A 24,729-nucleotide genomic window follows, 5' to 3' on the forward strand; every position below is an offset into this window, starting at 1 on the left:
AGTTTCCTCCTCTGTAAAATGAGAAGAATCATCCTGTTTCACCAAGTACTGTGAGAATTAAACAACTAAATCCATGGAGAGGCCTAGAATAGTGACTAGCATGTAGTAAGTTTTCAAAAAGTAATGGCTACTATTCTTAACCATTTTCATTATTTTCAAGTGCAGGTCTCTGCTCTAGGCATCAAGGGGTACAGAGAAGATGAGGCTATATTCTTCTGTCCTCAAGGCATTCATAGCTGGGCATGGGAGACAGATAGATGTGACCTCAGCTTTCATGGCTTTATGTGAAAAATTGTGGGAACATCTTCAGGGTCCTGTGGAGGGGCAGCACAAGAAGGCTTCCTGGAAGGGGTGGCTTTAGATCTGAAACTTAAAGCGTAAGATTGACCCTACAGGCTCAGTCACTTGTTACTGAAGTGGCATGGAAAAGAAGAAAGAATGAGTCAAAAACCCACCTGTCAGCATCTGCAAGGAGACTTTTTTTGCAGTAGAGTTTACCCAGGGCGAAGCCACCACCTCCTGCAAGGTTTCTGCAACATTCATTCCATACCTGGGACCGTGCTCACTTATGGGCACTCCCCCAACCTGCCGGACAGCAAGCTTGGACCTTTACATTGGCACCAAAAGGCCTGCAGTGTTCCATGGCGTGGTTGTGGAAACGTTGGCAGGGCCGCAGGGCAGCAGTAGGCAGGACTAGAGGTGGGGGCAGAGTAGAGGAGAGGCAGGAACGTTCTGAGAGCTTCACAGGCACAAAAATCCCGGGCCAAGCCTCTGCCTCAGCCCCTGCAGGATATCCTGTCATTCAGCAGGATATATAGACCATTTACAGTGGCCAATTTCACCAAGACTCCTGGATTTGCCATTTTTCCTTTCTGAAGGCAGATCTCACCTATCTCCTGGTTCGATCTAGGAAAAAGGAAAGGAAGGGATTTAAAAGTAAATAGTGAAATGAGAAAGAATTCACTGGGAGTTTATCAAACTAAGTTAAAATAGCTAAGTCAGCCTGACAGGTGCTTGGCACAGAAAAGGAGCAAATATTTCCTCATCATGCTACAACATTTAGTGATTTTTTGTCTCGGATTCGTTGTACAAAATTTCTGCTCCCCAGCTGAAACTACAGGGCAGGTAAGAGGAGACTTTCATATTTTTCATTTGTTAATTGTCATGATATGTTCAAAAGCTTGTTGTTTTCCTCTATTGTTATGGGTAAAGGGTGAAATCTGGACTTTATAAAATACAGAGAATGTTTGTGGAGACTAAGTCCTAATTGTGGTGCACCATCTTTCTGAAGGTGTGCTAACCCACTTGCTGCTCTTCCTGTGCTAAAGTGCCCCGCTGTTGTTGGAATCTCTAATTTTAGTGCTAACGATCCTCTTTCCAGTGCAGCTGTTGGCATCTTGTTTTTCATTTGTTCTAATAGTCTCATTACTGTGAATATCTACCATCCCATCTTCCTGACTGTAGAAAATAACTATGGCTGTGGAGAGATGGTCTGGGGAATTCCAGGGTGGCTATCTCAGTAAGGAACACAAGTATCAGAAATATTTCCAAAATCATCAGGCCTTCACTCTTTCATCTCTTCTGCCTTCCACAGAGCTGTAGTAAAAGTTCCCAGGGAGGTCTTACCAGTAGCCCCTATGAAGTACATCAGCACACCGAACCCTCAAGCAAGCTCAGCAAGGTGTCATCACAGAGTGACGCCAGCTGTCAGTGAGACAGCATATGATTTCTGATCCATCAAGAATGAATCTTAACCATGATTCTGCACCTGTGCCAGGCAAATTTTTATCAACACCAATTTTATTACAGTTGGCTGCATGCTCTGATAATGTTTTCATGAAAATATGGGAAGATGGCCTAATGGCCAAGTGCTCCAGCTTTGAAATTTGGTCGGGGTGAGTTTGAACTGTGGATCTCATTTTTCTGTTTAACAAATAGGTCTGAGGATCAGTCATGATCGTCCACAGCTGTTTGACCCTGAGCAAGTTTTTTAATCTCTTCAAGCTTCAGTCTCGCCCCTGACAGTGCTCCACAAATGATAGTAATTACCATCACCATCATCATCTTCTTAATCACCATCATCATCATCATTATCACCAAGTGTTTGCATTCATGCAGAAATCAGACCTTAACTAATTTAAATAAGCTGCATTTACTTTTCAGAGAGGACAACTTTGTAAATACTGTATGAGAGAGACAATGAGCCTTTTCATTTGAAAAGGGCAATTTGAAGGTCAAGATGTTTCTTAAGAAGAAGGTTTTAAATCTAGCCCACAAAGAAAGAAAAGACAAAGTACTGTAACCCCACATACTTATCCAAATGTGAAACCCTCATGTAAAGAAAAGCCTGCTTTAAAAAAAAAATGTGGAGGTGTCCTGACAATTAAAGGAGGTTAATTCAAACTCTGTCTAAGTGTAGCTTTTATTATTACTCAATAAAGAACCTTCTAGTGCTATTTTGGTTCATGATGATCACCAAATGAAAACTCCTGGTAAAAATAGAAATTTCAGTTTTCTATACTCCACTCAGGTGCAGGAAAGAGAAAGGGCTAATCAAGGAATCACAAGACCAGTAACTCGCAGGGTGACCTTGGGCAAGTCACTACAACACCCCTCACCTCAGTTTTCTTCCAGCTAAAATGAGGATGATGATGCCTGCACTGAAGATCAAATAAGAGGATACCTCTGAATGGATGCATAACCAATAATCGTTCTGAAGATGTAAAGTTTCTTTTTATGCAGGCTTTATATATTTCAATGAACTTAGAAGCAGTGGTGACATTTCCATCATGCCTAACCTATTATTGGGCCCGTGGATGAGCTGTGGGATAATATAGAAGCATGAGACATAATCCTGCCCAAGAAGAAGCCTACCTCTTTCTGCTCTGTCCTACGGCCTAAAGCAAACCTGTTCAAAAAGCAGGGCCTCAAAATGTGTTGGTAATGTCTTTTTTGATTGGCAGGTCCTTTCTGCCTTCCCAGGAAATGCCTGGATTAGACTCCTTGCCCTGGAAAGGTCAAGGTTTGGGGTTCAAGAGATCCTGCCCCTTCTCTCTACTAACTGCTCTATGCTCAGTTTTACCTCAGCATGTTGGCACAGCATATTTCTAAGAGTTAAGCAAATAAGAATCAGGTGTCTTTTAATGGAGTGCAAAAACCAACAAAATTGTGCTCCACTGGGCCAGCCACAGGAAGAGTAGAAGTTGAGAAAAGGAAGAAAAATGAGTGTGGTTTTGTGAAAGAGGTAGTGTGAAACAGGGCCTTGAAAGATATGATTCAGCAGCCCAGTGAGAACATGGCAGTTAGGAGAGGAAACAGGCACAAAGGTGAGTGAAGAGTTACAGCAGCCAGCATTCACCACCTGTGATACTTCAGACATTTTTGCCAGGAGATTTGCACCTGCTTAAATGACCGTCATCATTTAAAGGTCTCAATAACCTCAAGAGTGGTTATTAATATCTCCTCTTTATAGGTGATGGCAAAGGGTAATTACGTAATTCATTCAAGATTGTACACTTAGCAAGATATAGAGTTTGACTCCAAACTTAGGTCTTTTGATCCCCAAGTTTAGTCTCTCTTTGTTGTACAAAGCTGCTCCATCTTAAGCTTGATGGGGAAATGAAGAAAAGTTGAGGAAAGGGAGGCATCTCTCGGGGAGGATCAGCCTCGGCATTATGAGCAACAGGGGATCCTAAAGACAGTGTCAAATTGGGTCTGGATCATTCAATTTAGTAGTTACATCTCCACCACCTTATGTTGCTAAATAACTGTTTCTAGTGCGTCTGATTTCCCCAGTTCATTCGTTTAATCAACAAGTATTCACAGAGCACTGCTATGCGTCAGATACTATTTTAGGGCTTAGGTACAACAGTGGACAAAACAGAGAAACATCCCTGCTCTCTGGGAGTCTACTTTTCAGTTGGATTGTAATCTAAAGATTGCAAATATCTTTGAAACAGTAACTGTATCCTCCACGGCACTGGCACAGTGCTGGCTCCAGAGCAGACATTCCTGTGGAATCAATGATGAAAGAACATCCTAGAGATCTGCTGATCTATGACCAATTGACCTCGAATAACCTGCTTTACGAATTTTTCACTTGAGAGTGTATTCTGCAATATATTTCAGGTTCCCCACTTGGATAAATGTGGGTAATAACATTATCTTACCTTGCTAGACTTCGGACTCTAGCTCAGGTATGGCCAATGTATGGTACAAACAGTGGCTCTTCTTTCACCTACAGCCATGGCAGACATTGCTTATTGATCTCAATACTCTTTCCAGATAAGATTGAAAGGAGCAAACCAGTCATTACCAATCAACCTTATCACCATCCCTGACGTTCCATTGAGATGATTGGAGACATTCCAGTGGAGAAGATTGGCCATGCTAGATGTTTTGCAAGACTCTGATAACAGAAATTAATGTTCTTTTTTTTATATTTACACAGGCAAGAAGATGTGATAGGAAGTCTCTTCTTACAATTAGGACCGAGTGCCGATCCTGTGCTCTTAACCTTGGAGTCAAGTGCCCGGATGGTTACACCAAGATTACCAGTGGCTCTGTAGGGGTTCGAGATTGCAGGTACTCATGAGAAAATAAACGTGATGGAACTATGAATCCAACTTGAAAGTCCCTGTCTCAAAAACTGCAAAGCATTTCCATGACTTTTCTCTTGCTCTAAGACAATAAGCCCAAACTTAGGTAACTCACAATTTATGAACTTAAGTCTAAAATATATATCGTTGGCCAGGTGTGGTGGTTCATGCCTGTAATCCCAGCACTCTGGGAGGCCGAGATGGGAGGATCACTTAAGATCAGGAGTTCAAGACCAACCTGTCCAACATGGTGAAAACTCATCTCTACTAAAAATACAAAAATTAGCCAGGCCTGGTAGCACCTGCCTGTAATCCCAGCTACTCAGGAGCTTGAGGCACGAGAATCACTTGAACCCAGGAGGAGGAAGTTGCAGTGAGCCGAGATTGAGCCACTGCACTCCAGCCTGGGTGACAGAGTGAAACTATATCTCAAAAAATAAAATATATATTGTTATTCATTCACATTTTAATACAAAATTGACTTATCTTGTATTGCACATAAACATTCTCTTTTCATTTTGCCTGTATTTTGAAACTCTGGGTTTTATTTAATTTGGAAAGAATTCTAGTCTTGAATGTGTTAAAAGCCTTGAGTGTGATAGTCATCTCTTTTGCTATGGACCTTGATACTAATTAGAAGTCGAAGAAGGGGGAAAGATGAATTGCAGCACGGTTGCATTTTATGTAAACTTTGCATTCTTGAAGACCTCTTGGGATTCAAAAACTCTGATAATTCAAGGCTAATTCTGGCAAAGGATGACAAGTGGTTCCGCTCACTAGCTAATGGGTGCAGCCATGGGGCTCAACTGCAAATGCAATTTGTATTTGCTCAGCCTGTTTATTTAGAAATTAGATAGTACTCAATGAGTTTGCTTTTAATTCTGGGTGGGAGGATTTTTTTTTTATTTTGCATGAAATGAAACCTTAACACTATTATATCACACTATTTTAAATTCACATTTGCTTAATGTGACCACACTATATTCTAAAATCAAAATCATCATTTTAAATAAAAGTTTCCCAGCATTAACTAACCTAGAATTAGCAAGCAGTGGGTATCATCAGATGGGATAATTTTTACCTGTTCCTCCTTTTGGAGGTTAGATTCTAATACGATGATTGGAGTTCGTATGGTACGTGATTAATGTCTGCATAATCAGGACTTGTAACACCTTGATTGCTTCTGAGTCTTTCTGAAAAAAAAAAAAAAAAAAAAAATAGCAAGCATATGCAACAGTTAACACTCAATTACCAAAGCTGAAAACTTTTTTGTACTGGCTACTTTTTTGTTCATTGCCAAGGTGGACACTTGGTTATATTCCAACACACAAACACACAAGCACACACACACATACACGCACACACACAGGATAAAATTTTTGCATTCAGAAATGTTTTAGATTTAATAACTTTGGTCTATCATTCATCTATGCTGGAACAAACTCAAGATTGGTTCTTTTGTTTTATGTTCTTTGGATCTGTTTAAAAATCACCTTATTGAGATATTACTGACGTACAAAAACCTGGACATTCTTGATGTACACAACTTGATGAGTTTGAAGATAAGTACAATCCATGAAACCAACACCACAATCAGTGTCATAAACATATCCATCATCTTCAAAAGTTTTCTCCCCCCTCTTTTTTGTGGTAAGAACGCTTAACATAAGATCTCTTCTCTTTGCAATGTTTAAGCATATATTACGTTATTGTTTAGGCACTAAATCTCTAGAATGTTTTCATCTTTCGTAGCAAAATTTTGTACCCTGCAAACAATACCTTCCCATTTTCTCATCCTTCCAACCCTTAACAACCACCATTCCATTCTATTTATATTCCTCATATAGGTGGGATCATATAGTATTTCTTCTTCTGTGTCTAGCTTATTTCACTTAGCATGATATCTTCTAGGTTCATCCATGTTGTCGCAAGTTACAAGATTTCCTTCTTGTTAAGGGCTGAGTAATATTTCAGCATATGTATATACCACATTTTCTTTATCCATTCATCCATTGATGGATGTTTATGTTGCTTCCATGTCTTGGCTATTGTGAATAATGCTGCAGTGAACATGAGAGTGAAGCGATCTCTTTAAGATCCTAATTTCAATTTTTTTGGATATATAACCAGAAGTAGGATTAATGGATCATATGGTAGTTTTATTTTTAATTTTTGAAGGACCTCCATACTTTTTTCTATAGCAGTTATACCAATTTACATTCTCACCAACAGTGTACAGGTGTTCCCTTTTCTCCACATCCTTGCCAACACTTGTTGCCTTTTGTTTCATGCTTTTTATAATAACCATCATAATAGCTGTGAGGACGTATCTCACTGTGGTTTTGATTTGCCTTTCCCTGCTGTTTAGTGATGTTGAGCACCTTTTTATACACCTATTGGCCACTTGTATTCTTTCAAAATTAGTTCCTGAAGGGATATTTGGTCCTGCCCTTGGACTCTCCTTCTGCCTACCTTTGTGAAGAGGTGTCCCTGCCAGTATTCTCAACCATTCAAAAAAAGTCATTTCTATCCCCAACTTGACTGTTCATAAAGTGTGTGACTGTGCTGTTAATCAGCTATATTTCAAGGACGGGTTTGGGAGGACAACCTTGAATTCCTCATCACGTTATTCTTAACAGCAGCCCAGTTGAAAGAAATGGAAAGAAACAACATTTATGAAGGATTGTCTCTAGATACACTAAGTCTAATCCTAGAATAAGCCATGCCTGCAGAGATCCCTTTAAATAGACAATAGTGTTTAACCTCCATAGAATTGTTATTCCAGAACTATATCTCAGCTGGCACTAGAAACTCTTCTAAGGAACTCATCATTGTATCTCCTACAAGGATATTGTGGGAAATGTTCCTTGCTGCATTATACTGCCTTTGCCACAGGCATTTCTACATCTGCAATATCTCCAATAAATATGCTAAGCCTGAGCAATGAGTTTGCTTTAAATCCACACATACTGTGCATTTTCTAACTCATGATCTCTCCCTTCCTGCATTGACTGCTAGGACACTCAGTGATAAGTTTTAGATATACTTCTAGCATGTGCCTAGGCCTTAATATTTATTTCATCTACTAACTTCACTTCTGATATCACTTTACATATTTCCCCCGTATGTTCATTGTTCTCTGATTTTTTCATCCATTTCTCACAATTAAAAATAATCATAATTAAGTTTTATTCTACCTAGAAAGCCAAATGTGTTCCAGCTAGATATTTTTTTTATTATACTTTAAGTTTTAGGGTACATGTGCACAATGTGCAGGTTAGTTACATATGTATACATGTGCCATGCTGGTGTGCTGCACCCATTAACTCGTCATTTAGCATTAGGTATATCTCCTAATGCTGTCCCTCCCCCCTCCCCCCACCCCACAACAGTCCCCAGAGTGTGATGTTCCCCTTCCTGTGTCCGTGAGTGCTCATTGTTCAATTCCCATCTATGAGTGAGGACATGCGGTGTTTGGTTTTTTGTCCTTGTGATAGTTTACTGAGAATGATGATTTCCAATTTCATCCATGTCCCTACAAAGGACATGAACTCATCCTTTTTTATGGCTGCATAGTATTCCATGGTGTATATGTGCCACATTTTCTTAATCCAGTCTATCACTGATGGACATTTGGGTTGGTTCCAAGTCTTTGCTATTGTGAATAGTGCCACAATAAACATATGTGTGCATGTGTCTTTATAGCAGCATGATTTATAGTCCTTTGGGTATATACCCAGTAATGGGATGGCTGGGTCAAATGATATTTCTAGTCCTAGATCCCTGAGGAATCACCACACTGACTTCCACAATGGTTGAACTAGTTTACAGTCCCACCAACAGTGTAAAAGTGTTCCTATTTCTCCACATCCTCTCCAGCACCTGTTGTTTCCTGACTTTTTAATGATTGCCATTCTAACTGGTGTGAGACGCTATCTCATTGTAGTTTTGATTTGCATTTCTCCATCTAGATATTTTTAACTGTAGATAAGTATTAAGACCTAAATTGAAAGCTAAGGCAATTCTACCACCTAGAGTAACTGCATTGCTCTTATCGTGGGTTAATGTCCTCTTTTTACCCTCCAAGGTACACGTTTGAGGTCAGAACATACTCTCTGTCTCTCCCTGGATGCCGCCATATTTGTAGGAAGGACTATCTCCAACCTCAGTGTTGTCCTGGTCACTGGGGCCCAGACTGTATAGGTAAGTGGCACAATGCTTGGACTTTGAGACTTGCTTCTTGGTATCTCATTGCAAAGAAAATTGAGATGAAGGAAGCCCAATAAAAAGAAGAATGTTAACATCCGTTTGTAGAAATTTCTGTGTTAGTCTATATGTAGAAAATCTTTCTTGCCCTGTTAGCTTTCACAAAGCAATCTGCTTTACTGCTGATAGAGATCTCTCTTTAAGAGAATTCCCTTATAAGCCAGAAAAAGGGACAATTGAAAGGATACCCATTTTTTATTTTAAAAGATATTTGCAAAAGAAAGGAAGTTAAAACCTGGGCTATTAGGACCCCCAAATACAATTTTCTTTAAGAAGAAATTTTGTTACAATGTCTCAAAGACTGTAGTTATTGTTTGGCAACCAAAATAATAATTAAATATTCTAAAAATTTGTTTTAGGATGGAATATCAAACTTTAAAGTGGTAGACTTAAGACACATTAGGGTAAAGAAACTGTGTAAAGTTCATTGTGTAGAGATGCAAATACACATATACATAAAAATTAATTCTGACCAGGTTTTACTGTAAACAAAACAACTAGCAAAGTCTGAATCAATGGTATAGTTAGACTTCTGCAATCAAGCATAGCATTTGATAGCTGAAATTGAACTTTTATCCTTAGTATAGATACTAACACTCAAATAGTGACTGAGTCATTTCTACCTGTGGAAATTATGTAAAGTCTTCTTTTTTTGGTAGGAAAAAATCAGGTATTTTAATTTATGACTTTGCAATTCATTCCCCATCTTCTTAGATGTAATGAAAACATCTCCTTAGGATCCACATAAAAGGAGAGATTAGTTCTCTTTTGCTTTGTTTTTTTTCCTGATTAAAGTAATACAAGCAAATTATATACAGCTTGTAAAGTTTGAAAGGTATAAAGAAAGAAAAAATATCAATTTGTATTCTGTCGCATATAGGAAACCTTAAATATTTTGACATGTTTCAGTCTTGGGTTTTTTTCCATATAACTTGTAAATAGTTGAATCCATACTGTATGTATAATGTCTTTCGGGTTTTTTGTTTCTTTATTTGTGTTTTTAACTAACGATTAAATGAATAAATGCTTCTATTTACTCAATATTGCTGACATTAGGTACCAGAGAGGTACTCTATATTACCAGATGTAATTTTTAAAACAAATCTTTGAGTTAGACATTTTTATCCCCATTTTGCCTATGAGAAATCAGATTTTAAAATTATATTTTGCCAGTTTCCTTTGGACTGGTAAGTGATAAAGCAAGTTCAAGTTCAAAGTTGCTGGCACCAAAGCCTACCTCTTTCTGCTCTGTCCTACTGCCTAGAGCAAACCTGTTCAAAAAGCAGGGCCTCAAAATGTGTTGGTAATGTCTTTTTTGATTGGCAGGTCCTTTCTGCCTTCCCAGGAAATGCCTGGATTAGACTCCTTGCCCTGGAAAGATCAAGGTTTGGGGTTCAAGAGATCCTGCCGCTTCTGTCTACTAACTGCTCTATGCTCAGTTTTACCTTAGCATGTTGGCACAGCATATTTCTAAGAGTTAAGCAAATAAGAATCAGGTGTCTTTTAAAGCAATTAACTCAGTGTTAATCAAATGCAGTGTCTTTTAAAGCAATTAACTCAGACTTCCAGATTTTAAGAACATTTTTTGTGCCAAATGTGGTCATGCTCATGTCTAGTTCTCATAGACATTTTGATATAATAGAAAGAGCTTTTAGATTTGCTTTTCTCTTTCTAACCCATAAAAACAAATCTGATGCTAAGTTATTAATCAGACACATTGAAGACAAGGAACGGCTTTGTCAAAGATGCAGTACAAAAGTCAGCATGTCCAACATATGAATGACAGAAAACAGCCAGGAGGGCAAAAGAACACTGGGCCAGCAGCTAGAACTTCATTCCACCACTTACTGGTTGGGGCAAGTGACTTTCTGCCTACTCCTTATTCTCCTCATCTGTCAAATGGGGGCTAAAAGTCCTACTTTACAAAACTGTAGTTGAGATTTTAAAACATTAACCTAGGTGATAAGACTTGGCAAAGTCTATGACCAAAAGAAGGAACTTTATAAGTGTTTAATGAATAAATGAATGGGTGACTCAAAGTCAAAACAGACTTCTGATAATGAAAGATGAATAAAATGACACTCCTCTGAACCCTTTTTTAACAGTGGGTAACTCTTAAAGCATGAGTAGGCAAAAAGGATTCAAGATCTTTTAGCAGGTTTATGCCATCACACTGTGCTATGTGCAGGCCAATGAGGCAAGGTTCACATCTACAACCAAAAGAGTCCAAAAAGGTAGCTGGGCATGGTGGCATGCACCTCTAATCCCAGCTACTTGGGAGACTGAGGCTGGAGAATCACTTGGGAGGCAGAGGTTGCAATGAGCCAAGATCATGCCACTGCACTCCAGCCTGGGTAACAGAGTGAGACCCTATCTCAAAAAAAAAAAAAAAAAAAAAAGAGTCCAAAAGGGCTCTTTGAATGTTCAAACATTTCCTTCAAACAGGCCTCAAAGCCAGAGAAGCAAAACATGAAAACTGAGGCCTGGACATTATTTCTACTGTCCTTTCCCTGGGGCAAAACGGTACTCCCCTTTATCTTCATCTTCCAGACACATTAGATGTCTCGAAAGGCTTCCTTCCTTTGGCTAGGGAAAGAGATAAAACCTCTACTTGGCAGTATATTTCACCTCCCACATTTTGTGGTGATGAAAAGCAAGACCTTGACTATCACTTTACATTTCCGTAAGGATAAGGCCATTTCAGAGCTGCTGACACGGGTCTATCCTTCTTTCTGAGGAAGCACATTCCCAAGCTCCAGAATGGCCTTGTTTCCAAAGCAAATGGAACATCCACTTCCTTTTTAATGCATTGACAAACACATTCATATGTAACACTTCTGGGTTATTTCAAAAATTACTTTAATATATCTCACTCAAATTGGGAAATCACCCTATGGTCAATGCTGAAAACTTGGAGAAGGTAAAGAAGCACAATGAAAAAAAATTACTATCATCTTCTAAAATTAAGAATAAAGCATGAATTCTTACTTGGGAAAAAAAAATAATATTATCTTGACATAAGGAAGGTGTTTCTACCTGAATGTAACCTGCTTCTCCCTAATTAAAATTTACAATACTTTATCAAATGTGCACATGGAGATCTTTCCTCATTAGCACAAAAATACATTTTTACTTTGAAACTTAATCATGTCTGAACAGCCAATATTCTATTTGGGATGACATCGATTTTTTAATTTGAACATCCTACTTTTTTTTTTTTTATTCTGCCATGAACGTTAATGGATTTGTGTAACAACTCAAAGTAATGGAAAATGAACATGTGCAAAGGAGTTACACCCAAACTCAATTGCAGACAAAACAATCTGATTATTTCAAAAAGAAATAGTCTTGATTTTTCTTTTTTAGGTCAATGTCATCGAATTATCTAAATTTATTTTTTATATCATGTTATTTGCATTTCCAGGCCTCTTTTTCTTTCTCACTGCATTTTTCTTGCCATTCACTACCCAGGTTACAAATAATAGGCCACAGGGATTTGAAACCATCCTTTTAGGCATTTCCTTTTTTGCTCTGAGAGACAAATAATGAGGAGTTCACTTAAAGAACATATTTCACTTCAGTTTCCCAGGCAGACAAATCCAACAAGAGCTATAAATGGAATACTGGGGCATATTTTCTCCCTAGCACTGTGCAACAAGCTTTTAAACAAAGGTGGTGACATGGAATAGGCACCTCTAGAGTTTCTTAGGAGTTAAAGTTACAGAGAAGTCCCTGGTCTCTTGTGGGGCAGGAAGTGTATTATCTTCCTTTAAAGAAACAGACCAGCTGATGATTTGCTGACAGCTTATAATGGTAAAGCCTCCTGCGTTAGGAAAGTCAGGATGCAAGAGACCACCAGAGTAGTGGTGACCCAAGGAAATGTGATAATGACCTAGAGTAGTCTTATCAGCTTCTTGAGCCTCACAATGCATTGGAAACATGCCCTTGTAGCAAATTATATAATATGTCTTTCAAGCATAATTGCTAAGAATGTCAATTTTACCATAGTTTTCTCTAATGGGGGCCTGGGATGATAGAAAATGATTTGAAAAGCAGGAAATAAATTACACTTTTTCCTTAAAATTTTATTTAAAAACCAAATGAGCTGTTTTCATAAATTGTTAAAACAATCTATCTAGGCCATAAAATGAGGATTCCTCATACCCCCACATTCCTGCTACCTTTTCTCCCAAGTTCCTTCCAGCGTTGGCCAGCTCATAAAAAAATCAAGCATTTATTAAGCACTTTCTACATTCTGCAAACAATCAGATATATGATAGACCCCATTCCCAATCACATGTATGATAGGTCCCTATCCCCAAGGAGCTCACAGACTAATAAGGGAAATTGACATGGGAGCAGAGGAGGAAAAACAGTTGTACCTGTGAGCCCAGGTGAGGACACTGGGACTTTGAGGAGTTTTGCAGCCTGTCCAAAGAGAACCAGCTAATAAGTGTGGAGCCACACCAGGAAGCAGGGACTGTCTCACTGCAGACCCCAGTTCTAACTCATTACTCTCTCCTGCTTTCCAAAATACCTGGTTGTGTTGCAGGCTCAACTTCTAGGAAGGTAGCCGTCCTCTAACTAGCCCACCCCTGGAATTCTTGCTTCCACCATTAGCTGGGTGCCTGCTCTGCCTGGGGTTGGTTCCATGACACCTGAGCTCCCTTCTGAGAGGCAGCATGGTTTTACAGTAAGATTGCAGACTCCAGAGTCAGATTTCCTGGCTTCCATTCCCAGCTTTATTCTATTTCAGTTCTGAGATTCACTCCCTCTGCAGGGTTGGCAGATTTAGCAAATAATAATACAGAGCACCCAGTTCTATTTGAATTTCAGATAACCAACTAATCTGCAAACAATATTTGGGATGTACTTATGCTAAAACAATATTCATTGCCTATCTGAAATTTAAATCTAACTGGGTATCCTATATTTTACCTGGTAACCCTATTCTTTGGCACTATCTTCCTCATCTATAAAATAGAAATGATGATGCTAACACACCTACCTTCCAAAGACTGCACTGAGGATTAGGTGAGCTAGTATGTGCAAAGTACTTAGGATGTGCCTGGTGGATGGTAAGCCTCCAGAACATGTTGGTTAGCATTTCTGTCTTTTGTGTTTCTCGGATCACCAGTGGGCCTCTTTATTTCAGGGAGTGTTTACTGACTTGATTTTATATTCTAAAGTGCTGACCTGTTATACTCTGCCTTCAGGCTTAAGGACTCAAATTCTTAAGTTAAGCCTGATTGCAATGCCAGTTCCAACTCTTAACGACCATGTAATCTTGGGCAAATTACCTCGCTTCGCTATTCTTACCTATAATCTGAGTGATGAAGATAATGATGATACCTTCCTCATTTAGATGTGAGAATGAGAACATACATGAAAAGTGGTTGGCAATAGTACATGCTCAATAAATTCTCTCATTAAGCTGATAACTAATTTCCTACATAGTTTCAGCAGTTTGGTAAGGACATTTCTGTACATCTCATTTCTTTGTGTAGCTTATGGTCCCATATGTGTATTTTTTTTCTCATGATTGTCTGCCTTTCTATGGATGGACCCAATGGGTCACACTGATGTCTCAGGCCACAGCAAAGGCCTGTCCTTGAGGAGTGTAAGGAAGGTGGTCTCTTACTCAGCTACAATTTGCTACAACAAAATACTATAGACTGAGTGGCTGAAACAACAGATGTGTGTTGAGTGAGAGAAAGAGAGAGAGAGGGCACTCTAGCGCTCCAGTTTTCCTTCTTTTTATAAGGATATTGATCCCATCACAGAGACTCCACCCTGATGGTTTCATCTGAACCTAAACACCTCCCAAAGGCCCCACCTGCAAACACTATCTCATTGGATGTCAGGGGCTTCAACATATGAATTTAGGGAGACACAAACATTCAGGCCATAACAATAAGTATTCACCTTGGCCTTTCGTCCACTGGGTCACAAGCCACTAGGCAAGAGGGCTGGGCCAGGGTGAAGCACCTCCTATAGAGAAAACCTCACATCCATTGCAGAATATTTGATGTTGTGGCTCAAGAAAGCCCCCGGGAGATAGCAATTTCCAGCCAGCATATACCTTCACCCTTTGCACAGCTACAGGCAGACACCTGAAGAACTGTGGATGGATGGCAGAGCGCTTGTTTCAAAGAGGAGGATGTGTTGGGGCAGTTCTTCAGAAATAAGCACTGAAGTCGGCGCCCCCAGCCTCTTCCTGCCCACAGCAAGAGACAGGCACACTCCTTCCTGTCCTAGATAAATTTTATTTCACTTTCTTGTGAAAATATGAAGAGAAATTATTGCCAGCTTTGAAGATAATAGTAAGCATTCAACAAATGTTGAATGAATCAATTAAATGAATGTAAAAGCTATGCAAAATATTATAAGTAGTCCATACAGAGAAACAAAATTACAAGCCAGAGCTGAATGGGAATCCTTATCTCTGAGCCTAGTGGCTGTGACCTTGTTACCAAACCTTGCTAGGCTTCAGTTTCCTCTTAGATAAAATGGTGATAACAACAACTTCATAGGGCTATTGTGAGGATTAAATACTGAGATAGTACACGTAATGTGCTTGGCATGCTACCCAGGGTCTAGATTGCTAAAATAACAGCAACAACAATAAAGCAAGGGCAGCACAAAAGAGGAAAAAAAAAAGGGAGTCAAGAAACCTTTAAAGGGGCCAGGCGAGGTGGCTTGCACTGGTAATCCCAGCACTTTGGAAGGCCAAGGAGGGCGGATATCTTGACGTCAGGAGTTTGAGATCAGCCTGGCCAACACAGTGAAATTTCAGATCTACAAAAAATACAAAAATTAGCAGGGCATGGTGGTGGGTGCCAGTAATCCAAGCTACTTGGGAGGCTGAGGCACAAGAATTACTTAAACCCAGGAGGCGGAAGTTGCAGTGACCCAAGATCGCTTCACTGCACTCCAGCCTGAGTGACAGAGCGAGACTCCATGTCAAAAAGAAAAGAAAAAGAAACCCTTAAAGACCAAGGTCTGGCTTCTGGAAGGTGCTCAGCCATGCTTTGCTAGATGGCTATTTGAACCTGAAGAAATGCCTCCTGAACATTTATTTTCTTGCAACTATATTAAAACATCAAATTGAAAGATTTCTCGATTGAAAGTAGGAAATTATATAACTTACCATGTGTTTAAAAATAGACATTTATGAATCTAGTGTCTGAATTTGTTTTCCTTTCCAGTGAGAATAAACTATAGAAAAGGATATTTCTAAGGTCTAAATAGAAGTGGAATTTAATCATTTTTTGGACATTAATCACCTTTTCCACACCGGTCTTTGATACACATGATCAGTGCTAATAGATTATTTTAAAATTTATTATCATAATTTACATACAGTAAAACTCAACTTTTTAAGTATATAGCTATTCAAGCTTTGACAAACCTGAAGAGTTGTGTGGCAACCACCACAATTAAGATAGGGAACAGTTGCATATCCCCCCAAATTCTGTGTTGTCAAGTGCTCCCTCAACTCCCAATCCCTGGAAAATACTAACCTGTTTTCTGTGCCTATAATTTTGCCTTTATGTCATATAATCGGAATCATACAGTATGTACCCAGTATGTACCTTTTTAAGTCTTGTTTCTTTCCCTTGGTATAATGAATCCAAGATGCATCCATGTCATTACCTGTATCAGTAGTTTCATTCCTTTATAATCCTTTGCAGTACTCCATTCTGTGGCTAGACACAGTTTGTTTAGCCATTCACTAACTGAAAGACATCTGGGTTTGTTTCCAGGTTGGGGCAATTAAGAATAAAGCCACCACGGACATTCACACACAGGTTTTGGGGTGAATGTACGTTTTCATTTCATTTTGGTAAATACCTGGCAGCAGGTGTCCTGGATTGTAGAGTAAAAATATGTTCAACTTTATTAGAAACTGCCAAACTGTTTTCCAAAGTATCTATATTATTTTTCATTTCTATCAACAATGTATGAGGATTCCAGTTGTTTGGCATCCTTGCTAGCAATTGCTATAATCAGATTTTTTATAGCCATTCTAGTGGATGTGTAGTGGACTTGCATTGTAACCCATTTTAATTTGCATTTTTTTCATGTGCTTATTTGCTATTCAAATATTTTTTGGGTTTTTTGTTTTCTTATTATTGAGTTTTGAGAGTTCTTTAAATATTTAAGATATTAGATGTGTGCTTTGTAAATACTTCTTCCCAGTCTGTGTCTTGTCTTTCCAGTCTTGTAACATTGCCTTTTGAAGAGAAAACATTCTTAATTTTGATGAGGTTCAGATATATCATGCTTTTATAGATACTGCTTCTTGTATCATATCTAGAAATCTTTGACCAACCTCATATCACAAAGATTTTTTTTATATTTTCTTCTCAAAGCTTTGTAGTTTTAGGCTTTACATTTAGGTCTATCATCCATTCCAAGTTAATTCTTTTTTTGTTTGTTTGTTTGTTTGTTTTGTTGTTTTTTTTTTTGAGATGGAGTCTCGCTCTGTTTCCCAGGCTGGAGTGCAGTGGCGCAATCTCGGCTCACTGCAAGCTCCGACTCCCGGGTTCACGCCGTTCTCCTGCCTCAGCCTCCTGAGTAGCTGAGACTACAGGCGCCCACAACTACGCCTGGCTAATTTTTTGTATTTTTAGTAGAGATGAGGTTTCATCATGTTAGCCAGGATGGTCTCAATCTCCTGACCTCTTGATCTGCCCACCTCAGCCTCCCAAAGTGCTGGGATTACAGGCGTGAGCCACCACCGCACCCGGCCTATTCCAAGTTGATTCTTGTATATTGTTTGAAGTATGGATCAAGATTCATTTCTTTGCATATAGATAATTTCAAAAACTCCAGCAACATTTCTTGAAAAGATGATCATCTCCTCATCAAATTGCCTTCGGACTATCGTAGAAAATTAATTGATTGTCTATGTACAGGTCTATTTCTGGGCTCTCTCTTCTGTTCCACTGATCTATATGTCTATCCTTCCATGAATACCACACTGTCTTGATTACTATAGTGTTACAGTAAGCCTTAAAATGAAGTAGTGTAAGTCCTCCAACTTGATCTTTTTCAAAATTATTTTGCTTATTCTAGTACCTTTGCTTTTCCATTCAAGTTTAGGATCAATTTGTCAATTTCTAACAACAAAATAAGTCCTTCTAAGATTTTAATAGGAATTCCATTAAATCAATAGATGCATTTAGGGAGAACTGACATCTAAAAATATTGATTCCTCTTGTTCATAACGACAGTGTAGCTCTCCATTTACTTAGGACTTCTTTTGTTTATCACTGTTCTATAAATTTCAGCTAACAAATTTTGCAGAATTCTTATCAGATTCACACCTAAGTTCTTCATGGCTTTTGGTTCTACTTCTAACAGTTTTTTGAATTTTCAATCCCTAATTGTTCATTGCTAGTTTATGGAAATAGAATTGATTTTGTATATTGACCTCATATCCTGCGAAATTACTAAATTGATGTGTTCTAATAACTTTCTGGAGATACTTTGGAATTTTCTCCATAGACAATAATGTTGTCTGTGAATAAAGACAACTTTATTTATTTATTTCTAATCTGCATTCATTTTATGTCATTTTTTAACCTTACTGCACTGACCATGATGTATTTATCAGTTTTGCATATTGCTAGGTTCAGTTGGCTATAATGTTGTTTAAAAATTTTTTTTTTACCCATGGGGGATGTTGGTATATAGTTTTCTTTTCTTATTATGTGTTTGGTTTTGGAATCAGGATAATAATGCTCTCTATATTGAGTAAACTGAGATATATTCCCTCTTCAATTACCTAGAAGAGTTTTTGTAAAACTGATATAATTTCTTCCTTACATGTGAGATAGTATCCACCAACAAAGCCGTGTGGCATGGAATTATCTTTGTGTAAAGGATTTTAACCTTAAATTCAGTTTCTTGGATATAAGAACATTCAGGTTATCTATTTCCTTTGAGTGAGCTTTCCTAGTTTTTTGCTTTCAATAAATTTGTCCATTTTATCTACATTCTCAAATTTATTGACATAAACTTGTTCATAATATTCATTTATTATCCCTTTAATGTCTACAAGATTTGTAGTGATGTCCCATCTCTCATTTCTGTGATTGGTAATTTTCATCTTCTCTTTTTTTTTTCTTATTAGTCTGGCTATAAGTTCATCCATTTCATTCACCAGCTTTTGGTTTCATTTACTCTATTGCTTTTCTAATTTTTATTTCATTAGCCACTGCACTTTATACCTCCTATCTTCTGCTTGCTTGGGTTTCATTCGCTATTATTTTTCTAACTTCTTTACCTTAAGTTGAAAGTTTGAGTCATTATTTAAAAACTTTCTTCTTTTCTCATATAGTATTTATTTAGTGCAATAAATTTCCTTGTAAGCACTGCTTTAAGTGCATCTCATAAATGTTGATATGTTGTGTTTCAATTTTATTCAGTTCAAAATAATTTTTAATTTCCATCTTGATTTATTCTTTGAAATCAGTTACTTTTAAGTATAATATTTTACTTCCAAATAGAATAATTTTTCAGATACATTCCTGCTATTGTTTCCAAATATGTTTCTTTTATTCAGTGAATGCAAATTAAGATATCAAATTTGTGAGATGAAGCTAATACCATGCTTAGAAGGAAATTTATCATTTAATTCTATTGTGGTCAGAATACATACATTATTTGAATCCATTTAAATTTGTTGACTTGTTTTATGACCTACAATATCTCCTGTCTTTGCAACTGTTTCATGTGCTCTTGAAAAATAGGTATATTCTGCCACCTTTAGATGGAGTATTCTGTAAATGTCAATTAGGTCAAATCGATTAATAATGCCGTTCAAGTCTTTTCTATACTTAATAATTGTTTATTTTTATTTTTATAAGAAATATGATTCAATATCCTTAATAATTTTAAGACTACTTGTTCTATTGATTATTGAGAGAGAGGTACTGTATATTTACCTATTTCTCCTTGCAGTTCAATGAGTTTTCATTTCATGTGCTTTGAAAATCTCTTATTAGGTCAATACATATTTATGATTTATGTTCTATTGATGAATTGATTCCATTAACATTATGAAATGAACTTCTTTATCCCTGGTAAAAATGTGTTAATTTGAAATCTACTTCATCTAATATTAATATGAGCTACTTCAGCTTTCTTTTGACTAATGTTAGTGTGCTTTTTTCTCTCCTTTACCTTTAACATAATTGTATATTTAAAATATACAATTTTGTAGGCAGCATATAGTTAGGTTCTCTTGTAGGCAACATATAGTTAGTTATTGCCCTTTCAACTAATATGACAGCCCATGTCTTTTAATTAAGGTTGTTTAGACCATTTATATTTAATGTGTTAGGTTTACATCCATCATCTTGCTATTTATTTTGTTTGTTCCATCTGTTCTTTGTTACTTTTGCCCCTTTGTTTGCCTTCTTTTGTATTAATTAATTCTTTTTTATGATCCTCTTTTGTCTCCTTTGTTGGCTTACTAGCTACACCCTTTGTTTTTGCCAAATTTTTAAATGTTTGCTTTAAGGTTTATGGAATAAATCTTTAACTTAATACAGTCTACCTTTAAGTGATATTACACCACTCTATGCACAAGAATCTTAACAACAATATACTTCTATTTCTACGCTCCTATCCTTGGTGCTATTATTGTTATGTATTGTACTTCTATATATGTTAGAAGCTCCACATTATATTGTTACCAATTTTTCCTTAAACAATGAACCATCCTTTAAATGATTTAAAATATTGGAAAAATATATTTTACATTTAACCACATAATGACGATGTCCAGCATTCTTCATTCTTTTATGTGGATACAGATTTGTATCTGGTATTTTTTTTCTTGATGACCAATTTTCTTTAACACTTCTTGTAGTGCAGGATATCTAGTGATGAATTCTTCTACCTTTCGTATGTCTGAAAAACTCCTTATCTTGCCTTTCTTTTCAAAAGATATTGTTGTTGGATATAGAATTTTAAGTTGACAATTTTTTTGGTTTTGGTACTTTAAAGATGTTGTTTCACTGTCTTTTCAGTTATATTGTTTCTAACAAGATCTGCTGGCCAGGCATGGTGGCTCATGCCTGTAATCCCAGCACTTTGGGAGGCAGAGGTGGGCAGATCATGAGTTCAGGAGATCAAGACCATCCTGGCTAACACGGTGAAACCCTGTCTCTACTAAGAATACAAAAAATTAGCCGGGCATGGTGGCACGCGCCTGTAGTCCCAGCTACTTGGGAGGCTAAGGCAGCAGAATTGCTTGAACTCGGGAGGTGGAGGTTGCAGTGAGCTGAGGTTATGCCACTGCACTCCAGCCTGGGCAACAGAGCAAGACTCTGTCTCAAAAAAAAAAAAAAAAAAAAAGATCTGTTGTATTGTGATCTTTGTTCCTCTCAGCATAATAAATCCTTTTTCCATTTGGCTGCTTTTAATTTACTTTTTATCATGGGTTCTAAGGAATTTTATTATAGTGTGTAGTTTTCTTCATACTATTTGTGCTAGGTATTCTTTGAGCTCTTGGATCTGTGGGTTTATACTTTTCTTTTTTTTTATTTTATTATTATTATACTTTACGTTTTAGGGTACATGTGCACAATGTGCAGGTTAGTTACATATGTATACATGTGCCATGCTGGTGTGCTGCACCTATTAACTCGTCATTTAGCATTAGGTATATCTCCTAATGCTATCTCTCCCCCCTCCCCCCACCCCACAATAGGCCCCAGAGTGTGATGTTCCCCTTCCTGTGTCCATGTGTTCTCATTGTTCAATTCCCACCTATGAGTGAGAATATGCAGTGTTTGGCTTTTTGTTCTTGCGATAGTTTACTGAGAATGATGATTTCCAATTTCATCCATGTCCCTACAAAGGACATGAACTCATCCTTTTTTGTGGCTGCATAGTATTCCATGGTGTATATGTGCCACATTTTCTTAATCCAGTCTATCATTGTTGGACATTTGGGTGGGTTCCAAGTCTTTATTATTGTGAATAGTGCTGCAATAAACATACATGTGCATGTGTCTTTATAGCAGCATGATTTATAATCCTTTGGGTATATACCTAGTAATGGGATGGCTGGATCAAATGGTATTTCTAGTTCCAGATCCCTGAGGAATCTCCACACTGACTTCTACAATGGTTGAACTAGTTTACAGTCCCACCAACAGTGTAAAAGTGTTCCTATTTCTCCACATCCTCTCCAGCACCTGTTGTTTCCTGACTTTTTAATGATTGCCATTTCTAACTGGTGTGAGATGGTATCTCACTGTGGTTTTCATTTGCATTTCTCTGATGGCCAGTGATGGTGAGCGTTTTTTCATGTGTTTTTTGGCTGCATAAATGTCTTCTTTTGAGAAGTGTCTGTTCATATCCTTCGCCCACTTTTTGATGGGGTTGTTTGTTTTTTTCTTGTAAATTTTTTGGAGTTCATTGTAGACTCTGGATATTAGCCCTTTGTCAGATGAGTAGGTTGCGAAAATTTTCTCCCATTTTGTAGGTTGCCTGTTCACTCTGATGGTACTTTCTTTTGCTGTGCAGAAGCTCTTTAGTTTAATTAGATCCCATTTGTCAATTTTGGCTTTTGTTGCCATTGCTTTTGGTGTTTTAGACATGAAGTCCTTGCCCATGCCTATGTCCTGAATGGTATTGCCTAGGTTTTCTTCTAGGGTTTTTATGGTTTTAGGTCTAACGTTTAAGTCTTTAATCCATCTTGAATTAATTTTTGTATAAGGTGTAAGGAAGGGATCCAGTTTCAGCTTTCTACATATGGCTAGCCAGTTTTCCCAGCACCATTTATTAAATAGGGAATCCTTTCCCCATTGCTTGTTTTTCTCAGGTTTGTTGAAGATCAGATAGTTGTAGATATGTGGCATTATTTCTGAGGGCTCTGTTCTGTTCCATTGATCTATATCTCTGTTTGGTACCAGTACCATGCTGTTTTGGTTACTGTAGCCTTGTAGTATAGTTTGAAGTCAGGTAGCGTGATGCCTCGAGCTTTGTTCTTTTGGCTTAGGATTGACTTGGTGATGCGGGCTCTTTTTTGGTTCCATATGAACTTCAAAGTAGTTTTTTCCAATTCTGTGAAGAAAGTCATTGGTAGCTTGATGGGGATGGCATTGAATCTATAAATTACCTTGGGCAGTATGGCCATTTTCACGATATTGATTCTTCCTATCCATGAGCATGGAATGTTCTTCCATTTGTTTGTATCCTCTTTTATTTCATTGAGCAGTGGTTTGTAGTTCTCCTTGAAGAGGTCCTTCATGTCCCTTGTAAGTTGGATTCCTAGGTATTTTATTCTCTTTGAAGCAATTGTGAATGGGAGTTCACTCATGATTTGGCTCTCTGTTTGTCTGTTATTGGTGTATAAGAATGCTTGTGATTTTTGCACATTGATTTTGTATCCTGAGACTTTGCTGAAGTTGCTTATCAGCTTAAGGAGATTTTGGGCTGAGACAATGGGGTTTTCTAGATATACAATCATGTCATCTGCAAACAGGGACAATTTGACTTCCTCTTTTCCTAAATGAATATCTTTTATTTCCTTCTCCTGCCTGATTGCCCTGGCCAGAACTTCCAACACTATGTTGAATAGGAGTGGTGAGAGAGGGCATCCCTGTCTTGTGCCAGTTTTCAAAGGGAATGCTTCCAGTTTTTGCCCATTCAGTATGATATTGGCTGTGGGTTTGTCATAGATAGCTCTTATTATTTGGAGATACGTCCCATCAGTACCTAATTTATTGAGAGTTTTTAGCATGAAGGGTTGTTGAATTTTGTCAAAGGCCTTTTCTGCATCTATTGAGATAATCATGTGGTTTTTGTCTTTGGTTCTGTTTATATGCTGGATTACATTTATTGATTTGCGTATATTGAACCAGCCTTGCATCCCAGGGATGAAGCCCAATTGATCATGGTAGATAAGCTTTTTGATGTGCTGCAGGATTCAGTTTGCCGGTATTTTATTGAGGATTTTTGCATCAATGTTCATCAAGGATATTGGTCTAAAATTCTCTTTTTTAGTTGTGTCTCTGCCAGGCTTTGGTATCAGGATTATGCTGGCCTCATAAAATGAGTTAGGGAGAATTTCCTCTTTTTCTATTGGTTGGAATAGTTTCAGAAGGAGTGGTACCAGTTCCTCCTTGTACCTCTGGTAGAATTTGGCTGTGAATCCGTCTGGTCCTGGACTCTTTTTGGTTGGTAAGATATTGATTATTGCCTCAATTTCAAAGCCTGTTATTGGTCTATTCAGAGATTCAACTTCTTCCTGGTTTAGTCTTGGGAGGGTGTATGTGTCAAGGAATTTATCCATTTCTTCTAGATTTTCTAGTTTATTTGCATAGAGGTGTTTGTAGTATTCTCTAATGGTAGTTTGTATTTCTGTGGGATCGGTGGTGATATCCCCTTTATCATTTTTTATTGCATCTATTTGATTCTTCTCTCTTTTCTTCTTTATTAGTCTTGCTAGCGGTCTATCAATTTTGTTGATCTTTTCAAAAAACCAGCTCCTAGATTCACTGATTTTTTGAAGGGTTTTTTGTGTCTCTATTTCCTTCAGTTCTGCTCTTAGTTATTTCTTGCCTTCTGCTAGCTTTTGAATGTGTTTGCTCTTGCTTTTCTAGTTCTTTTAATTGTGATGTTAGTGTGTGAATTTTAGATCTTTCCTGCTTTCTCTTGTGGGCATTTAGTGCTATAAATTTCCCTCTACACACTGCTTTGAATGTGTCCCAGAGATTCTGGTATGTTGTGTCTTTGTTCTCATTGGTTTCAAAGAACATCTTTATTTCTGCCTTCATTTCGTTATGTACCCAGTAGTCATTCAGGAGCAGGTTGTTCAATTTCCATGTAGTTGAGCAGT

At 37.8% G+C, this 24,729-nt stretch overlaps 1 protein-coding gene and 1 non-coding gene across 2 annotated transcripts in view; both read left to right on the plus strand.

Annotated features, from left to right (window-relative positions):
* The first annotated feature begins 840 nt into the window (after positions 1–840).
* Positions 841–24,729, plus strand: part of STAB2 (stabilin 2) — a 182,864-nt gene continuing 158,975 nt past the window's right edge. The window contains exons 1-3 of the mRNA XM_024256759.2: positions 841–1,125; positions 4,451–4,584; positions 8,686–8,801. Of these exons, the coding sequence (XP_024112527.2) occupies positions 1,048–1,125; positions 4,451–4,584; positions 8,686–8,801 (328 nt within the window). The 5' untranslated portion in view covers positions 841–1,047. The remainder of the gene's footprint in view (positions 1,126–4,450; positions 4,585–8,685; positions 8,802–24,729) is intronic.
* Positions 5,657–5,786, plus strand: LOC112135959 (U8 small nucleolar RNA). Its single transcript, XR_002917176.1, has one exon. It is a non-coding gene; the product is annotated as a U8 small nucleolar RNA (small nucleolar RNA).

The sequence above is a fragment of the Pongo abelii genome, chromosome 10 (assembly GCF_028885655.2).
Source record: "Pongo abelii isolate AG06213 chromosome 10, NHGRI_mPonAbe1-v2.0_pri, whole genome shotgun sequence".
Lineage (NCBI taxonomy): Eukaryota > Metazoa > Chordata > Mammalia > Primates > Hominidae > Pongo > Pongo abelii.